Consider the following 21,857-nt stretch of genomic DNA (forward strand, 5'->3'; position numbering starts at 1 on the left):
ATCGCTTACAAAATATTGAGAATCGTGTCATACAACTTTGTCAACTATAATATCTATGTTCCATAATACACACCACTTAACTCTACCACTTTAGGACATGCAATACACAATTCAATACTCAATGTACAAAACATCACACAACTTATTAGAGCACTATGCAATAATCTCAAACTTCTTAAGCCATTCCAATATAATGTACACTCAAAATTGTAATTTTTGAAAGAGGGATAATCATAAGTGGAAGGTTAATTGGTTCAACTCTCATGATGGTGTTTCTCTTCACAATCATGTGATTTTAAGTGTACATCTATAGCATAAAAGATAGGTATTGAATAAATACACAACATACATCTTTTCAAGGATTTGTCATTAATAGAATATGGAGATAAATAAAACCTAATTTTTAGTTCTCATACTCTTCTTTATCTGAACCCTTTGTATTATATTTATTTGTCATGCTTACAACACATCTACATCCTTGTGTAGATCATTATATTCCTCTAGTTATCATTAACTAGGTTATTAAGTTTGTGTGTGTGTGTGTGTGTGTGCGTGTGTGTGTGTAGATAGATATATATAGATATACGTGTAATGTAGATCCGTTCATGTCTATAATGATATTAGTATAAGAGAAAGTTCGGGTTTTTTTTCACTAACTAATTTCAAAGTCAATTTTTTGAATAAAAGGATTGATCAATACATGGGATGTCACGTTAGAGGGATTATTTGAGCAATTATCATTTTTATATTATGAGATGGATTTATAGATTAAATTGTGTGGGAATATTTACTACAAGTATTTAAACTATCACTAATGTTAATTTAATGAAGCAAATTGTTACTTGAGAGAGAATGAAGATACTGATAATATATGTGTCCCAAGGCCTTCTTTTAAGAATCCTTGTCCCCAACATTGTTTTGTGGTGCATATGAACATGGAGTTATCTCTAGTATCTTGGTCAAAGTAGGAATATTTAGATAATGGTATAAGAAAAAAAAAAAGATAAGTAAGGCAATAATTCCTCCACACCCATCTTCAAATCCCTAAGCCTAATACAAACCAACTTATAACATCAAAATAAAAATAAAACTTCATTCATTTTGTGATAAGGAAAAGAAATGAGAGAAGGATTATTATCCAAACTTGTCATTTGAGGTCATTTTGACATCTGATATTCACTTTTGCAAATAAAATAAAAGTAGAGAGAGATGTTACTATAAACTTTCAAACTCTTTTTTGTTCATATTTGTGTACCTTTTTACACAAAATAAGTAGCTTGAGGGTTATTTTGGTGAAAAGCTTGAGATTGAATAAACAAACCAAAGGTGTTAAGGATTCTTCTTGATTTGGGGGTTTTGTAAGTGGATTGAGAAGAATCTCTTTTGAATATGATTTTGCTCTCCTAAAATTATGTAATAGAGCACTCAATGCCACCAAACTCTTTTTTCATTTTTTAAAAGCATAGACAAACCCAAAATAGTCAAGAGGATGCAGGCATTTAGTTGAATCATCTTTTGTGTGAGCTAGACAAGAGCATAGAAGTTGAAAATTATAACTTAGCTAGGTTAGGTTTCTGTGTCGCATAAAAAATGTGAGACAAAGTTTCAACATTCTAGATTACATATGGAAAGTGAGCTAATAGCTTAAAATTTGTCAATATAAGTTATACAATTTCTCATGTCTATTATAGATATTGAGACCTAAATGGAAGAGTGTCCTATCAAAGGAAAGAGCAATGTTTTGGATTAAAACAAAACAAGTTTTGAAGGGACCCTGAAATCCTTTACAACTTCACAACAAGAAGATTTTCAATTAGGCATAAACTAACAGAACAACTACAAAGAGAGTTGTAGCAACCTAAACCATGAACCACGAAGGAGTGCCATAAGAAGTGACCAAAAGGGACAAGCAAATAGAAAGAAGAAAAGAGAGAAAGAGCCAATCTATCCCAAGGGAAAGAAACCTCTCAAACAACTAGAGACGAGGAAAATACTAAGATTTCCCTTTACCTCCCTTCTTAAAAGAGCATTAGTTTGTGTCAAAAGGAGAAGAGGATATCTTATGGTGTTTCCCAGTAACTAAGTTCCACCCCTCCTCAGCCAATGATATCGTCTCCTGTGATTCTAGAATAACCAATTTTTTCGCAGCAGATTCAGCAACCTAGAAAGAACTAGGAACAAAAGATCCAACCAATTGGACAAAACCAACAATAGAAGATCTAGTAACAATAGAATCAGCAACAATAGACCCATCATTGGGAGAAATCCCAACACCATCTATAAGAATAGGACCAATACAAGCCATAGATCCAACAATCTGGACAAATCTGGCAACCACGTTGTTACCCACTATAACTCTAGTAGCCTCAGTCGAATTAGCAAGAGTCAAAGAACCAAAAGGCTCAACGGATACCTACTCAAAAGTCTAGATGGCACTCTTCTTAGCAATAGTGTAATGTTCAAAAGAAGCTCCCTTCCACCAAGAAGAGGTTTTTTTACCCTTAACACTCTAAATACCACATAGAGCCACCAAGTGCCCAATTTTATAACATCGTCTACAATTGAAGGGACTCCATTCATAATCCAATGTTTAAATCAAACTACCATTAGGAAGCTCCAACTCGATCTTCTCAAGTACCTCCCTTAGAAATACAAGGATTCTCACATAAGTACAATGCATAACATTTGATGACTCGTCGTCAACCATCATGAAGTCATCAATAGCATCTCCAACAATCTCCAAAAGGGAATCAACCCAAAAATGGAGGAGATAAGGAAGCCTCACCCAAATTGATAACTAAAAAAAAGATTCTAAGGCAGGCAAAAAATCAAGGTGCTATAGTTTCACCATCAATGGGCGATGCTAGGACAAGCAAGTGAAGGAAGAACCACAAAGGATCTTCATTCTATCCCCAACATTCTCAAATTTAGCAATTAAAAACTACTTGGCCCTGAGAAATATGTGAACAAAACTTGATAAAATGGATTCCCACTCAAAAGAAATCTAGGCGTGCAAATCAGGAAGGCTCGGCCATAAGCTCTGAAGTCAGAAAATCATGGCATGATCAAACAACACAGAAGAAGTGCCCTCGATGTCCTTCATCACATCCTCCTCCAAAGTAATCCAAACAGGGTTATAGATAGGTGTGTGAACCTTCGCCTTAGGCCCAACCCACCACAAAGAAGAGGATCTAAAGGCCATGTTGCAACCTTGGCAACATATGACAGAGATCCAACCATTACATTAGCACCAGCACTTGCACCAATGCTAGCACCAACACCAATGCCAGTACCACCACCAACACTAGTAACCACCCCAGCCACACCACTGACATCTACAACACTAGTCAAAGGAAGAACCCTATCTATAGCACTCATACCAGCACCCTAACCAAATGCTCCAATGCCAACGATGGCAATAGCAAAAGCCCTAGCACCAAAACCAACACCAGGTTTCATTCCATACCCTAATCCAGTCGCACAAAAGCCAACAGTAGAACCAGCACACCCTGTGTTAGCATCCATGGTAGCACTAGGACCAACACCAGCACCAGCACTAACCATCCTTCATGTTAAAGAAAGAGAAATAATACTAATGATGGGTTAGACAATATTGTATAAATGTTAAATAGACAAATACAAGAATCAACAAAAAAATATCATTGTCAAAAAAACTTTATCCTCGTGTCATCGCATTTAATGTCATTTTATCAGTTTCAAAAAAATGTTGAAAGAGAAAAACATTGGCTCTCATATATCGACCTTAGAAGACATAGACTAGAAGTCTCTTTGATATAATAAAATATTACAAAAAAAAATCAACAATAAAGTAATTCTTGGTATATTTGGTCACTCATCCATATTAAGCACTATAGTATAGATGTTGGACTAACAATCACAAGAATTGCCAAATAATATGGTTGGCAATTATTTTTATATGCTTGTGTCATCTTAATTAATGTGACACGTTATATCAATTTCAAAGATACGATAAGATGGAAAAAAAATGATTTATCGGATACCCTCCCTAAAGAATAGACGTTGAATGCCAAAGATTAGTTTTGCTTGGGTATCACAAATGGTGTATAGATATTAGTTGGCTGCCCCATCAAATCATACTTATATATGTTAACTCCTATTTCTTTTGGGATGGTGATTATTAAGGGAAGTGCAATGATTTCAATTTCTAATTTAATATTTTGAAGTGGGCCATCCGGGCCTTGAATCTTGTAGAGTGAGATCAAGTCAACATGTTAGTAAATTATCTTATAAGCAAAAGGACCTTATCAGCACAAATCAAGGTGCTTATAAGCACAAATTTTAGGACCTTACGTGTTAGTGTTTTAAACTCGTTGAAAAGTTGAAAGATTGCTTATAATCACAAATTTTAGAACCTTGTGTGTAAATGTTGTAAACATGTTGAAAAAGTTGATAGATAGATTGAATGAAGATGGCGATGAGAAAAATTAGAAATAACGTGGGGCTTTATTGATGGAACAATGTTGTTTCGTTTGATCATATTGGGAGGTTTAAAATGGGAAAAACATAAGGCAATATATTACCTATATTGGGAGGATGGGAGATTAAGAGAATTTATAGAGGAAAAGGGGTGTATGGGGTATTGGGTGGATAATAGGAGGTAACAAAAAAAGAATTTGAGGCAATATCTTTTGAAAATAGGAGTATTCTTTACTATGTCACAAATCCACGTGATATGACCCAATTTCACTAAGTGAACAACAATAAAGTAGTTCTTGTTAAAGACAAATTCCTTAGCTATCATAAATGCAAGATATGTATTATTGTTCACTTGTCCATGTTAAGCACTATAGTGGAGATGTTGGACTAACAATCACAAGAATTGCATCTTAATTCATGTCACATTATATCAATTTCAAAGATATGATAAGATGCAAAACAAAAACTTGATTTCTCAGACACCCTCCCTAAAGAACAAACTTGGATTGCCAAAGACTAATTTTGCTTGGGTATCACAAACAGTGTATAGATATTTGTTGGTCACCCATCAAATCATACTTATATATGTTATTGGCTCCCATTTCTTTTGGGATGGTGATTTTAAGGGAAGTGCAATGATTTCAATTTCTGATTTAATATTTTGAAGTGGGCCATTAGGGCCTTAAATCTTGTTAATTGAGTTCAATTCAATGTGTTAGTAAATTAGCTTTTAAGCACAATGTCCTTATAAGCACAAATGAAGGTGCTTATAAGCACAAATTTTACATGAATGTTTCAAACTTGTTGAAAAAATTGAAAGAATGCTTATAAGCACCCATTTTAGAGCCTTGTGTGTTAATGTTTTGAACATGTTGAAAAATTTGAAAGATAGATTGAATGAAGATGGTGATGAGAAAAGTTAGAAACAACATGGGGCTTCGTTGATGGGACAATGTTTTGTTACGTGTAATCATATTGGGAGGTTTTGAAAAAGATGGGTCAATAAATTACCTTTATTGGGAGGATGGGAGATAAGGAGAATTTATAGAGGAAAATGGGTGTATGGGGTATTGGGTGGATATTAGAGGAAGGTTAAAAAAAAGAATTTGAGCATATCTTTAGAAAATAGAAGCATTCTTTACTATATCATGAATCCATGTGATATGACCCAATTTCACTAAGTGAAGCCCCTGTAAGAAACACAATTTAATTTAAAACTGTGCATTTTGCTTACTCTATTAAGAATTTCAAGGAAAGGATTCCTCAAACATGTTGAGACTAAACATGGATATTTTTTTAATTAATGATAAAATAGGTTTTGAAGGGACCCAAAACCCTTTACAAAATAGACCCCACCTATCGAGAGGGTGTTGAGGGAGGGGGGCACCCTACTCAAAAACAACTGAGGAACAAAGCTAGCAATAGCCAAATAGTCAACATCACGTGCATTGTTCCCAAAATGACCACATTGCTAAAAAGTTGCATAGATCATATGATTAATAATAGCTAATCTTGATGGTAATAGGGGGTTCATAAAGGAAAATGGTTGTGTAGGGTGTTCAATGACCATTCAAGGGGAGTGACAAAAAAAGTTTGGATCGTTGTTTTTGGAAAATAGAGTTATTCTTCCTTATGCCACAAACGCACATGGCATGACTGGTCACTCAGTGAAGCCCCACGCCCCAATAACGAACAAATTAAAATTTTGAAACCATGTATCTTGTTTGCACTCTTATAACTTTCAAGGAAAGGATGCCTCAATTATGTGGACATTGAACATGTTTGTTATTTCATCTTGCTAAAGGGATGCATAAATCCTATGATTAATGACGACTAATCATGATGGTAATAGGTATAGGTTGGAATTGAGTGAAAATACTTAAATGATTGTTGTCTTGCTATAAAATAAGCATAAATAATGCAACTTAAAAGAAAATAAGAAAAAATAATAAGTTTGAATGTTTTAAAGTTCACTATAATTATTTGAGCTTTTATTGTTTTTAATTATTTTGTTTGCAAATTGCAATTGTCTTTTTACCAAGCTTGTTGAGTGGCTTGGTGTATTCATATAAACTCTCCTAATCTTAAAGAAATAATGCAACACCTAACAATATGTTTTTGACTGAGTGGAACACGCATTCATACTAACACATTTGATTAATATCTAATAAAGAGCCTATCAAGTGCATTGTAATGAAGCAGCAAAATACTATGAACACCAAACTTCATATGACAACTTATGCAGCAAATTTCAATTGGTATCCACTAGGGGTTGGGAAAGTGTCTCGTATTGTAAAACAAGGCAAAAATTAGTTTTATCAAGGCCCTTCAAAACATGAACACCAAGGCATCTACATTTGTATAACAACAAATCACCTTTGTCGATTTCCATAGTCGAACATTTAACAAACCAAATGCCACAACTTAGAAGGCTATATTAGATCAAAATGCCATTTGGTGGAGATGTCAAGATAAAGAAGAAGAAGAAGAAGAAGAAATTGACGTCCATTAGACTAACCATAGCCTATGGGACAACCTGTCGCTTTCAGCAAATCAAGTCTCTTCCTTTAATCTTATAATAATAGAGGGATGCTTACATCTTTACACGTGTGAATTCCTTTACATGGAAGAATTGGTTCACATAAAACTTCATTCTATTTGTCCAAAAAAGAATTACTTCTCAAACAAGCATATAATTTGGTGGCCACAAATGGTGTCTTGCAACTAAAGAATCAACAAGCTTCAGAGTATTTTAAGAGTGCAACCACAGCAATAGGAGATCAAGTTGATGTGGAATTCTTCCACACTTGTCTTTTTGTAGTCATAGCCTTGAGTGTTTTGTTGTACTTGTTACAAAGCACAATGATGATTTTTTTTTTTGAAGTGAATTTCCTTGTCAATTCTCATTTGAATTCCAGAATCAACTCTAATGTCCTGCAGCATAATGCTGTAATGAAATCAATGGATGCATTCAAAAATAATAGATTCCTGTATCTTTTTTAAATCATCCAGTCCCATTATTTCAAAAGAATATTCCCTTGTGTCCCTGTCCTTACGCCAAAAACAACCAAGAACAGAGAGATGTTAACTTTTAAAAACAGTGGAATGGAGAAAAGAATGAATAACAATAAAAACAAGTCTGCACCTTTAATACAACCTATTCTAATGTCTATCACAGACAAAATGCACCTTTCATTTTTGCAAAATATTAATCTGTGAATGAGTAATGATAGATGAAAGTTCAAAACAAAGTTCCAAAAATAATTATATCCATATTATAAAATAATCCAAATATCCTTGCAAGAAAGGACAAACAATGTGCAAGAATCACAGAAAAGCAAATATCAGGACTGCTACATAATAAGTGGCTTTTCTGAAAAAATTAAGAGAAATTATGCTAGAACTGCATATAATTTCTTCCAAATGTTACATAATTTTACCAAGGCAGATAAACAAAGATATAACAATAAAAAGCATCCCACTTAGATTGCCTATAGAATGTGTAACACAGACAAAGTAGTTCCTCGGCAACCTAACAATGTATAACATACAATTAAAAAGGCTTCTATTCAGTAATTTGGGCAGTTATAACTCCTTTTGCTAAAACCCTAATTAATTTCTGCACAGTCCCTTTCTCCAAGGCAAGCAATGATCAAAACTTAGCTCTTATCCTGACAGCAATAATTCTATTTTTGCAATCTGTTCCTCTTCATTCTTTACTGGTGGACTCCGATTAGCTTCATCAAATAGATCATGCTTCCACTTATCACCACTAAAAGCACGTGGGCGCAGCTGATTCTGTACAATCCCACTTGAACCTCTTCCCATTCCTCTGGAAATGTTGTTAAACCTTCCCCTGTTCTGAAAATCGTCACCACGGTGATCTCTTTCAAGCCAACGGCCCCTCTCAAGGTCCTCATTTTGCTGCACATGATCTCTATCTTTATTCTTTTCTTCTATCTCAAAAAATTTCTTAGATCCCGTTTTGCCCTCATATTGCCACTCACTAACATCACCTCTTCCCTCTCTTCTTTTGCTGTCTGCAATCTTACCATACCGATCATCATTGACAATGCCCACAGCAGATTTGCTTCCACTACCCACAAAACGTGGCAACATCTTTGTTTCTGTAAATGCTGGTTTGCGTGTTTCTTGAGGCCCACTCGCTTCTAATTCAAAGAATCCATCATGACGCCAAACTCTATCTCTATTTTCCTCTTTTGCCAACAAAAATCCCTTGTTATCTCTTCCTTGTGAATCTACATGGTTGGCTCTGTCTCTGAAACGTTCACTAGAATGACCCTTAGTGGAGTCATTCCAACCCCCATGCTCTATGCAAATAATCAAATTAAATAGCTTTAGAATACAAATCAAAACATGCCTTCACAACCTGGAAGCAGAGCTTTGCCCCCACCTACAATGACAAGTGCTTAAAACCACATACACTGTCGTATCAATTTTAAGTGGGTGTCTATACATACCACTGAATCTTCGCCTCACATTTCGACTATTTTGTGCTGCACTCCTGTCATCGTGCTGTTGCACAAGGGTTACAGATATTCAGGGGCACCCATCAAATAGCTTCAAAAAGTTTATTGAACAAATAACCAATATTGCATATAGACAATGTGACTAAAAGAAAAACAGTAACATAAATAGCTTCACTGGTAATAATAAATTATTACCAGCACAGCACAGGCACACCTTAATAATTTAAACAAAGACATTACAGAAGTAAGTGATGCAAAAAAAATGACATTAAACAAACACCAAGGATCCAAATACTTCAATTATTATGTGAGAAAAAAACACAACTTGCCTTCACAAACGGAAAGTAACTTATTTAAATAAAGAAAACATAACTTCTGTATCCACATTGTGAAGACAAACCCAAAATAAGAAAATACATGGTTGTCTCAAACCTAACAATTCAGGGCTATTTGCAACTACTCTACAGTATGATTTCTCAGATTAAACTAAACAAATCTGTTACTTATATCAAGCCAGAATAGTAAACCTGTATCAAGCCAGATTAAGCAAGCATGTATAAGAATAGCATACTTCAACATTTTAAAAAAATGTTAGGCTAGCGTACTCCTCGGGAAAGGCATTACATTTTATCGAAAGAGTAAGAGTAAAATGTTTTCTCAACGTAGATTTATTCTTTCATCCATCAAAGTTTAAAGCATAGACATGCTTGAACAATTCAGACAAGCGCTTAATCACAAAGAAATATTGGATCATGGGTAAATATTGCCCCCCAACCTACTGTCCTTGATACAACAAATCATAGTTTGCAAACTCTCCGAGTACTCTCAGAGTTGCCAAGTACTCCCAAGTTTTTTTGCTGGGCAAATACTCTCAAGTTTAACTCGCGTATTTTTTAGATGTAAAAAAATGTAGGTAAAAATGTTGATGCAGGGCATTGGATTAGATGCATCTTTCAACATCATTTTAGTGCTATAAAACTACACATTTTCTCTATTGAAATGTCAATTACTAATTTAATACATTTTGTAATTATATTCTACAAAAAAAAAATGTTTCTTTAAGAGATTTTAAATTTTTGTACTTCCTGAGTTGCCGAGTTTTCCCCAAGTTTTTGTCAAGTATATGCCGAGTTTTTTCCAAGTTTAAAATTTTGGGCTTGCTGAGTACTCTCCGAGTCCGAGTCTGCAAACTATGCAACAAATAAATATACAAATGCTTTTATGATAATACTGAAAATGAGAAACCCACAATCAAGCAGTATTGACCATTCCAAGCTTCCAACTTAAGTACAAAGCAACAGGTCATGTTAATCAAAAAAGCACACATCAAAAACTTTCTGATGACCATATCCAACAAGTAAACCAAAGGGTGTATGATACAGACCAAATAAGATTCACACTAACTAAAAACAGCTAAATATATTAACAAAGAATGGATGAAAGAACGCAATTAAAAAGAAGTAGCAATAGCTTCACCATCAATCAATTTGCTTCAGTCACCCATGCCTCAACAGACATCAAGCAATTATTAACGTAAGGTGCCTCTTTTTAGAACAGAATGCTTCAATTCAAAATGGGTTCATTTTTCTCCATCCTGCATATCATAGATTGACATCTCACAGATATATCTGTGGTAAGTTAACTAATCGTGAGAAATTATCCTCGCCAAGAAACAACATTACTCTTGAGCAGTTTTTTTATTGCGAAAGAATTCAATGGACAAAGAGATGACTAAGACGCTGGAACATCATATATCAAACAGAAAGACGGAGGTGGACCAAATCCTGTTATTGAAGATGCTAAATGTTTTGCTAGTCGGGGTATTCTTCTAGTGGGCACAGAATTCAATGGGTCAGTTTCCACGAGTTCCATGAGGGAAATGGAGACTTGATTGCAAACTTTGGTCCATGATGTTGGGAAAATGTGGACATTGAAAAGCCTTTGGTGCCATTCAAGGCATATCTACATCAGGAAAGCCAGAGTTAAATGGGCCAAAACGGCAATCAAAAACATCATCAACGTGACTGGGGACCAGAAGAATCGAGATGAAACTGGTTGTTGAAAGTCTGCAAAATTTTAGTGGTAAATCTTGATTAGCAATTGATTACTTTGATTTTTGTATACTTAACTATATATAGGTTCTCTACAGATGTTTTCTTCATATTTTCAAGCTCATCAGCTGGCATTTAAGCCCTGTAAATGTCTAGAAGTAAAGAATTAATGACCTCCTTTATATCTAAATACATAGAGGGAGCAAGTCCCAAATCCCTCAACTCATGAATAAATAAATAAAGATCTACCAATGACATTCAAAGATATTTCAGCATCCCACATTTCATACATAATGATAAAACTACTTAACATGGTTAAGTAATCTGTGAAGATCCGGGAATACTTCATACTCTTATCAAACTACAAGGACAGACAGCATCAACAGAGTTAGCAAATGTTTTTGAGAGTGGCAAAACCACCATATACAGTAGAATATCAGGTTTATGTTGGTATGGTAATTTGAAACTGTTGTGGTGGCTTGGTGGTTTCACTTGTGGGATGGCAATTTCATGAGTCAGGGAGTTAGCATGCCGAATGGCAGTTTTGCTCTGCTGTCTATTGCAATTTCCTCTTTTGCAAATAGAGAATTCTGTAGAAGCCAAGATTCAATGTCTCTTCCCATTCTAGGCAAGTGGGATTCTTTGCTCACTAAAGCAGCATCACCACCAATGGACAGGAGCAACTGAGGATGGTAAGTTTTTAAAACAATATCCATATCTTCACCCAAAGAATGGCAAAAGCAAGAAAGTGCAGCCACAATAAAGAAGAGTCAAAAGCTAAGTATCCAAATCGGCCTATATACAAGCCAATGACAGGTACAAAAATCCTGAAATCAGATCCTGGTTCAAATCACCAATGAACTTGACCAAATTTTGAATTTCTCCCATTTAAGAGGTTCACAACTTTCACCTATTAAATTCCGCCAGCTCCAACAATGGTGTGGCAATTCCAAAGTGAATCTGCAATGTCCCCTTTTTCTGTATTAAGGAACACTATAGAACTTCCCACAATTCTTTATGAAGCAAGTATTGCAAGATAAAATAACTTCTTTGCTAATGAAGCACATAATGGAAGATAAATATGAATAATTGAAGTTTATTCCAGATACATATGCAGCATAAAAAGTGTAATCATTATCTCATATATACAAGGCAAATGTTGTTCAGTGATTGTGTAAAGAATATGCGTACAAATAATGTATTTGTTGATTCTGATAAAACAGGGAATTTATGCAATACCAAGATGAGTTGCAGTAATTATGTACCAATTATTGTGTCTGATCTACAATTAATTATATGCAAAGTTTCCAGTTCAGATTCAGGTTCGAATGTGGGTTCAAGATTCAGGATCAAAAATTCATTCAAATTTTTTTAGGGGATGGGTTCGAATTGTTTTGGGTTTGTCCATACAAAAATATTTTTTCTCTTGAAATATATGTGTATATATATATAAGCAACAACAAATAAGTTCATACACCACTATGCTAAAAATAAAGCAACATAGCAAAATACACCACCATATATATCAATGAATTAGTCCAAATGACATATGTTTTACCTTTTTGGCCTATTTAGTTGTCTATTTTAGGGTTGGAGGGTCGGATTGACTAAAATAAACCAAACAAAACTTTTTAAATTCAAAAAATTCCATTTTTTGGCCAAATTAGGCCTTGGTGTTGCTGCAGATTTGCAAATTAGTGCTAAAAATGGCAAAATTTGTACCAGGTTCATCTGACAGACTTTGGGCAGATTTTGAAGGTCTGAGGCACACTTTTGGAAGAATAAGACAACGACCAGACTTTTTAAAGAAGCGGACCAGACTTTGGGGTTGGTAGGAAAGAATTTGGTAACGCAGACTATATGCAATTGTATGTAGGTGGTGTCTAATATGGCAATCGATATATGTTGCAGTATATGCTAATATGGTGACATAACTATGCACTGGGATGTCATCTTTGACTATGACATCATAGGCTTGCACCAAAGGGATGTCAAAAGACAAAGTGCTCTTGTACAAAGCAATCCTTACAGGATTAAAAGTTTCTATTCCAATATATATGTCTTGATTGAATGAAACAATCAACATTATATAACTGTGATTAAGGGGAAGAGGTGTGTCTAGAAAGACACCTTCCTAAATCGATTTATAACCAAAATAATCATATAATGATTATCACGGTTATCGGTCGTTAACCAATTAACATAATAATCTTGTTATAATCAAATCAATATTATTCCTTCATATGATGGGCGTCAATAGTGGCAATGCAAATGTGATGTGATCTATGTGATGATGTTATGATGTGCAGATCTAGTTAAGAATGCATGTATTACAGCATGATATTAAATTGCTATGAGTATATGCAAGACAATATCGATTTGTTATGAATATTGTTATGAGTATATGCAAGACAAGATGATGTCAATCTGTTATAATATATGCATGATGCTAAACTATTATGGATATGTGTGACAGTGAATGAATATTATGGATATGTGCATGACACAGCGCAAATATGGTCATGGATGCATGCAAGCAAAGTAAGTATGCAGCTATGCGAAACATTGATTAAATATATGAATTAAATGCAGATATGAATGTGGCTACAAGATGATGGATGGACTTAGCCGATCACTAGTCATCAATCCCTCATATAGTCAATATGACATTGTGCAATCTAAGTGATCAAGTAGGTCACTCAAAAATGGCATCATGATCATGTTGGCTAAATAAAGGATTGATGGTATGGTGATTGTCAAGCTCATGAATCATTACCAACTTTATTGTTGTACCAAAGAAATGCAGATTACGTACAGAGAACAAGGATTGCCAAACTTATTTATAATTGCAAATGATTTCAAAATATTGGGGATATGACAGTCTCCCCTTCTTCAAAATGCTTTCCCACAAGCATTTGTCTTCTCTGATCTAGCACGTAATTTCTTGTAGTTGGGCAACGTCTGAAGGTACCATCTTCTTTCTTGAACATTTCAATTGCTGATTGATGGGATGTTTCCTTATCAATTAGCTTGCTTTCCCTGATAACTATTTTTTAGAGGATGTCCCATATGTGAAGCTCACTTGGTACCAATTGTAATACTCTTAGTGTGTGGTTCTACCCTAAGCTAATTGCATTTCTCTAGAGTTTTGTTTGCATGTAATCCATATAATATATAGTTTTGAACTTGTATTTTAAAGCTGGGAAGGTTTGTTGTCCAAAGTCTTGTTCGAAGCGGCCTATGTACTTCATCCATTGTCTACCAAGAATTATATCTACCTTCAAATTTTAGAATGTGAATTGGCTTGAATAGGAGTAGTCTCTTGGGTCCATTTGGTTCGTGGAATTGTAAAACCAGGATTTCTACAAACCTTGGTTTAGCCAAATCAAGGTTTCGTAAACCTTCATTCCCATTTTTGTGATTTTACTTGAACCGTTTGTTTCACTTGGAAGATGCATGTGAAGACACATTTATATGCATAAGCTTGGAGTTGAAGGCAGACTCCAAAAAGCAGTCCAATCTATTGTTTTTACACTCAAAAAATATAACCAGGTTTTGATTTTCAATTCCTACTTGCTAGTAGGAAGTCAGAAAACCTGGTTTTGAGATAAAATTAGAAGTCGTGTTATGCTAATTCCATTTTTCCAATTTTGACACAAACGCAAAAAATTTCAAATCCGGATTTTGAAAAAGCCAATTCCTGGCATCTTCCACGAACCAAACAGACCCTTATGGTAAGAGTGGGAGATTGTGTCACTTTTCAAAGATGCCCCATTTTCCATTATGATGTCAACACCCTTACACTTATAGCTAGGTAGATAGTGGCATCGACCCATTTTTGGCTAATAAAGATTGAGTGAATCCACTGCCTATTAGCACCCTTGTGTCTTTGCCATGTAGTTGGCACTTAACTTGGAAGGTGTGTTGGGGGCACCCTTCTAAGGTGGCTAAAAATCCTCCTTATATTCGATTGGTGGCTTCCTTCTAAGTTATAGTCACTTTTGGCACTATCCAAGTCTTTGTGATCTTCATTGTTTGGCCTTACTTCAATATAGTGGATTTGTCCATTTCCTTTGAAGGCAAAGCACAGTGTTTGCCTCCTAAGATTTTGTCTTATTTCAAAAAGGGTTTGAGGGGGTTTCCTTGTTAGGAGTTGTATTGGATTCCTTTGGGGCATATATTTCTTTATTGTAAGGCTTGTTTTTGGCAGGACCTAAGTATATGTCTCTAGCCTTCTTTGATAGCTCCTTGTAATGAATGGGGATTTAATGCTTTTATCCAACCTTTTAGAGGGTGTTGTAGGTCATCCACTAAAAGTACAACCAAGCATCACTCTGATACATCTGTGACTGGCACTGAGACCCATTAGAACTCTATTTTCTTCGATTGATCCCTTATGTCTAACTTAACTCCTTGAGAAGTGATTCAGGGTCTTCATTGTCGAATTTTCCTATCAGCATTTTTGTGATTTCTATATAAGAGGTGATTTTGATATTCACCATGGTTAAAATTCCATGATACCACCATTCATGCGTTGTCCTATCAAGGTGTAAGGTTGCATATTTGGTTGCCTCTTCTTTTGTCATTGGGTTTGATTGGAAGAAAGTTTCGCATTTTTTAACCCATGCCCAAGTTGTTTTGTTGTTCCATCAAAATGAGGGGTACTTAATTTCCCAACCTTCTATTTTAGTTTGGATGATCCTTCATTGTTTGCTCTACAAGGTAACAATTTCACCCTTAAATCCATATATTCTTTGAAAAAACATTTCTACTTGCTAATCGCCTTCTTCCCAATATTACTTTATTTGATCTTTCATCAGGGAAAAAGAGAGTTCTTCCCTTCTTGCTTGACCTTCTCGGGGTGTAAATATGGGAATTCCTAGACAGGTACTTTGTATCCTTGGACTTCCATTTTTTATTGTTCCTCTCTCTCAGTTGGTACCCTATTGCTCTTCGTTGATCGAGAAAGTGTTGTATGGGTTAACACGTCTATTAATTGAGTGAGTTTGTTGTGTAGATCCCTTTGTTCATTAAAAACTTGGTCTACCTCATTGATAAGGTCTGCTTCCCCTCCCATTTGCGAGATTCTTTTTTGTCTAGTTTTTCTTCTGCTATATGTTATAATTCCTTTGTTGTTGATACACTTCTAATGCAAGAAAGATGGCTTTGATACCAATTGTAGTGTCCCCCTTTTATGCATTAAGGAACACTACAAAGCTTCCCACAATTCTTTATGAAGAAAGTAATAGAAGACAAAGTAACTTTTTTGCTCATGAAGCAAGTAATGGAACATAAATATGAATAATTGAAGTTAAGAAATGCACATGTTGCCTTATCCAAGGTCTCATTATTTGATACTTGGATTATATACAAGGCAAATGTTGTTCAGCCATTGTGTAAATAATCGATGTATAAATTATGTATTTGTTGTTTCTGATATAATGGGGAATATATTCAAGATTGAGATTAGTCTGAATAATTACGTATTGATTGTTGTGTCTGATCTGCACATTATATGCAAGTCGTGTCTAATATGGCAATCAATATATGGTGTGGTAACTGCTGATAAGGTTGTGTCTCATATAGCACTAAAACTATGCATTGGGATGTTGTTTCTGACCACAGGGGATGCCAAAAGGTAGAGTGCTCTTGTACAGAGCAATCCTTACATGATAACAAGTTTCTATTCCAAAATATATATCTAGATCAAATGAAGTAATCAACATATATATATATTCTTGATTTACAGGGAAGAGGTGAATTTGGAAATATGTCTCCCTTAATCGATTTATAACCAAAATAATCATTGTATGATATTATGGTTATTGGTTGTTAGCCAATTAAAATAATAATCCTGTCATAATCAAATGTATGTTATTCCTTCATATGCGAAGTGTCTATAATGCCAATACAAATGTAATGCGATCAATGTGATGATATGCAGATTTACATTGGCAATGCGCTATGATGTGATCTGTATGCAGACATAATAAAGAACGTGTGTATTGCAGCATGATAATGAATTGTTATTTGCAGGAAAATGTGATGTCGATCTATGAATGTGTAGTTGAACAACAGGATGATGTCGATTTGTCATGAATATATGCATATCATAGTATGATGTTAAACTATTATGGATATGTGCATGACAGTATATGACTGTTATGGATAACTGCATGACCAAATGCAGATATAGTGTTGTCTGTCATGGATGCAGCTATGAGGAATATTGACTAAATATATGAATGAAATATATAATATGAAGGTGGCTACAAGATGATGGGTGGACTTAGCCGATCATCAAGTCACCAGTCCCTCATATAGTCAATATGCCATGGTGCAATCTATAAGTGATCATATAGGTCACTCATAAATGACATATACTTGTGCTGGCTACATGGAGGATTGATGACATGGTAATTCCCAAGCTCACCAATCATCACAAACATTATTGCTGTGCAAAAGAAATGCAGATTATGTAAAGACATCAAGGTTTACCACTCCTTGCCAAACTTATTTAGAATTGCAATTGATTTCTGAATATTGAGATATCAAAGAATGTAGAGCATTTCAAACTGCAAGTAATTTCCTAGAGGTTCTTGTTCATTCTTTTGGCCTCATAAAAGCCCCTATGACTTAATATTTTGCTTATTTTGCAACTTTATTCTGCAGCAAGGAGGAAAGAATACAGCGAACAAGGATGTGATATGAAGGCTGGGTGCATGTCTGATTTCATTTCTTTAACAGGTTTCAATCATGGTATTGTTGGCTATTGCTCCTTCGTATTTGAAATTCCTACTCTCGCATCACTCTCTTATAGTTTTTTCACTTTTGTTTAATTTATTAATTTTTATGTTCTACTTTTTGGATGTCAAATTTACATTTATTTGAAAACACAAATGTTGATTAATTTAAATAAATAAATTATGTTGCCCATTTTATTAAATCAACAAATAGTATTAAATATTTATTATGACATTTAGGTTTGACAAGCAGATATCAAATTTTTATTTTATATTTCAAATCTGTAACATTTATTATCATTTTTCTCAGTGTATAAATTGCATTCAGAGCTTAATCTTTTCTCAGGATATATATTTATATGTATTTATGATATCAAGTGGTTTTTGCATGGAAGTATCCAACCCCCTTCCAAGAATTTGCCTCACCAGCATACCACACCCACATACAAATCCAATCCACCAACTTAGATTTTTAAAATTGAACCAAAATGAACACTAAATTCAAAATATCTTGCATGACATTCAAGATTTGATGAATAGATATTGATTTACAACATGTCTAATGTATTTCAAAAATTTTATATCTATAGTTGTTTTGGTTCACATATAAATGATATGTGGTATGCCAACTCTAATTCTAATTTTTAGGCTACGAAATTACAAATATGTATATATATTATAATTTTTTGATGGATGTACCCAAATGTTCCCAGCAGCCCAGAAATTCTATGCCATACCAACATACCATACCCACATACCTGTGCCTGATTTTGATTCAGCAACTTTAAAAATGAGCCTACAAGAGCACAAAAAATTAGGAGAAGGCATCACAAACAAATCATGAAAAGGTCTAGTTATTTGATACTTGGATTAGGCACTTGCTGGTATGCAAATAAGAGGGGATTAAATCAAATTCACATATATGAGCCCCACCACATAAACTGGGTAATACTGCAAATTTGTAGTCAACTTGTTTTATAATTCATCCGGTTGGTGAAGCAAGTAGGGCACTAACACCACTTGCTTAGGCATTCACGACTCACGAGGGTATTCCAATAAACATAGATGAATGTCGTGCAGCAAAACTGCTTAGGAAGAACATTGAAGAGCAGCCATTAGCATCAAAAAGTTGCATGTCTTCAGCTAACATCATTTATATTTAGTCCCACTTATTGAGGGAGGAGATGAGAGATGCCCCGAGAGAGCAGGCACCCAAAGTATGAGATTGGGAAGTGACTTCTAGGAATAAAATGTATCACAACAGTGAGCAACAACTCGGTTTCTTTGTTTCATAGTTATAGCAATCATTCTCTTTATAATAAATAACAATAAGATATTATTATCTCATCATAGTTGGTAAGACATGCAAACAGGCAAATAATTATAGTACAAGAGAGTTTGTTTCACTGTCATGCAGTTCCAATAACATGCATGATGCGTATGGTCACTCGAGTGATTGTAACATTGATGTATATGACAAATTTAACATCATACAGTTGTTGCAGTATATAAAAAGGTTTCACAATTATTTTAGATAGATATTAACATATATGTAGCGTGTATAGCATGCAGATATGAGGCTGAAACTAGAATGGTGAGATGAAACATGAATATTTTAGTTCTTACGATAGAGATTATGGTTGCAGCATGTCAGTGCCTGATTTTGTATTATAGCAATATGACATGTATATGTGAAAAAACTGCCAATGGCAATGCAACATATTTTTCTCCTATAGCAATGAGTCATCCTAAGAAGAGTGTAAGTAATTGAACGTGGCAGCAACTAAAACATGTCATGGGCCTTGTTGCTACAAGAAGGAAAGAAATAAATTATAGTCATGCACATGAAGATCAAAAATAAATCAACAGGACTACAAGTACAGCAGTTACACTGGCAAGAACTGAGGCAAAAAAGGCCTAACCACGAAGCAAAAAGAACAAAAAATCAAAATGTGAGAATAGCCAAAACATAAAGGTAGACTAAAAAGACTAATCTCAGCCATAGTTTATAAAAAACGGTGATATACTGCAAATACCGCAGTATATCGCACAACTTTATTAGCCACGATTTAATTGCCATTTAATTCAGCACCAAGTTTTTCTGTTATTTCCCTGCCAGAAAACATGAATATCTCGCCAGTACATGCGAGTTTTGTGTGATTATTTCGATCTTCCTAGTCAACGCACATTATTGTGTAACGAGAAAAGACTTGGTCAACGGAGGTTGTCAAGCATGAAGACTTGTCATGGCCAACTCGGCAACATTCCTACTCACTGTGACAGCTCATACTTGTATATTCTATGTGGTTTTCTTCTACAAACATTGCTAGTTACTACGTGTATCTTCTACATTTGTGAATACATTGCAGCGTTCAAATATTGCTGGTTACTGGGAGCTCCACCAACCAACAGATATATATATATATATATATAACATTGCTGGTTACTACGTGTATCTTCTACATTTGTGAATACATTGCAGCATTCAAATATTGCTGGTTACTGGGAGTTCCACCAACCAACAGATATATATATATATATATATATATATCATTATTAACTGGTTTTTGGTCTCTGTTTTTGTAGTGGTCTTGGTAATTGGTCGCTGGTCTTGGTTTTTTATCTGGTTTCGTTGTAAAAACTAGGTTCAGTCCTTGTAAAACCTGGTTTCGTTTTATGGTCTTTTTTTGTGGTTTCAGGTCCCTGTAAAACCTGATTTTGTAACTGTTAAACTGCAGGTTTCAGGTCCTTGTAAAACCTAGTAGTGCTTCATGGTTTATCTTTTGCTTTTCTGTTAAGGGTTTCGGGTCCCCTTCAAAACCTGTTTTTACCTTAATCTAAAACTGTTATATATTACATTAAAAATCTGAGTTACCAATTCCGGCTTCCTACCCCTGAGTGCGGAAGCCAATGCCGATGGATCCCAGATGCGTCCAGAAGCCCTACGGAAGCTGGCCGGGAGCCTACGGCTGGCTTCCAGACGCATCTAGGAGCATCTGCGGCCCAATGGCCAAGAGGCCCAAAAAAAACTTAACTTGCCCATTCAGCACATGTTTTAATTGTTTCTTTTAGGGTTTTTTTGCTATGAAACCCTAAAACGATCCTAAAGGTAAATGTTGAAGCATTCAAAACTCGTTTTGGAACTTTGTTTGCACCTACGGCCACTTCTCATTTGGTCTCTAGTTTGCATTGTTATTGTGAAGCCAAGTTTATCATTTTCGAAGAGGATTGATTGAAGAGCGAGAGATAGCTTTCTCAAAGGAGTTTAAATCATTCGAGGTAAGTGATCAATCCCATTCTTGAGTATTTTGATGAATTTTTTCAAGTACTTAAGAATTTTTACAGGTTTTTTTTCAATTTTTTTTCTTTGCAAAATATGTAGAAGCAAGTTTGGGAATCTATCTTAGTAGTTTTTTCTCACTTCTTTCCACTTGTATGCATGATGCTCATAGTTGTTAGGACCTAATTAAAATTTATTTATTTTCTTATAGAATAGGTTGCAAAAAACTAGGCAAGAATGGATACCAGTGGTAGTGCTAGTCAAAGTTCAATGGGGGTCCAAGGAGGGGAAGAATCTGATAATTTCAAAACTGCTATAAGTTCTCCTTTATGGAGACATACAATACGGATATCACAGGTTGCAATTGGTGGCTCATACTATTGGAAGTGCAATTACTGTCAAAGTAACAAAGGCAAACCTTTCAATAGCTCTCATATTCCCGAGTGAAGCTTCATTTATGGGCCCTACTGGCAAAGGATTTGTAATGTGCTGAAGCAAAAATGATACTGGGATGACTAGTGCAAAAATACTTTCATTTGTAAGAGAACAAGAAGTTGTTGATGCATTGATCAATAGATCAAAAAAAGCTACTATCAAGGTCCATCCTCAAAGAGCAAGATGCATGCACCCACTAAACCACTTGCATCCTCCCAACACCCATTCTTGCAAGTACCTATGTCAGGAGATGATGAGGAAGAAGTGAGAATTTCAACCTGCAAAAGAGGCCCATTGCACACCGCATTTAAAATGGAGGCAAGAGATTGCGTTGATGAAGCTATTGCACATTGCCTCTATGCCAATGGGCTTCCTTTCAGCTTGGTGTGATCACCATATT

At 35.0% G+C, this 21,857-nt stretch overlaps 1 protein-coding gene across 2 annotated transcripts in view; it reads right to left on the reverse strand.

The window, feature by feature from the left end:
* Nucleotides 1-7,840: 7,840 nt before the first annotated feature.
* Nucleotides 7,841-21,857, reverse strand: part of LOC149552315 (cyclin-like protein) — a 47,941-nt gene continuing 33,924 nt past the window's right edge. For both annotated transcript variants that reach the window (XM_089787839.1, XM_089787840.1), the window contains 2 exons: nucleotides 8,940-8,994; nucleotides 7,841-8,789 (listed from right to left, as the gene is read on the reverse strand). In XM_089787839.1, the coding sequence (XP_089643965.1) occupies nucleotides 8,125-8,789; nucleotides 8,940-8,994 (720 nt within the window). In that variant the 3' untranslated portion in view covers nucleotides 7,841-8,124. The remainder of the gene's footprint in view (nucleotides 8,790-8,939; nucleotides 8,995-21,857) is intronic.

This window comes from Cupressus sempervirens, chromosome 6 (assembly GCF_028749045.1).
Source record: "Cupressus sempervirens isolate cs-2001-9-10 chromosome 6, ASM2874904v1, whole genome shotgun sequence".
Lineage (NCBI taxonomy): Eukaryota > Viridiplantae > Streptophyta > Pinopsida > Cupressales > Cupressaceae > Cupressus > Cupressus sempervirens.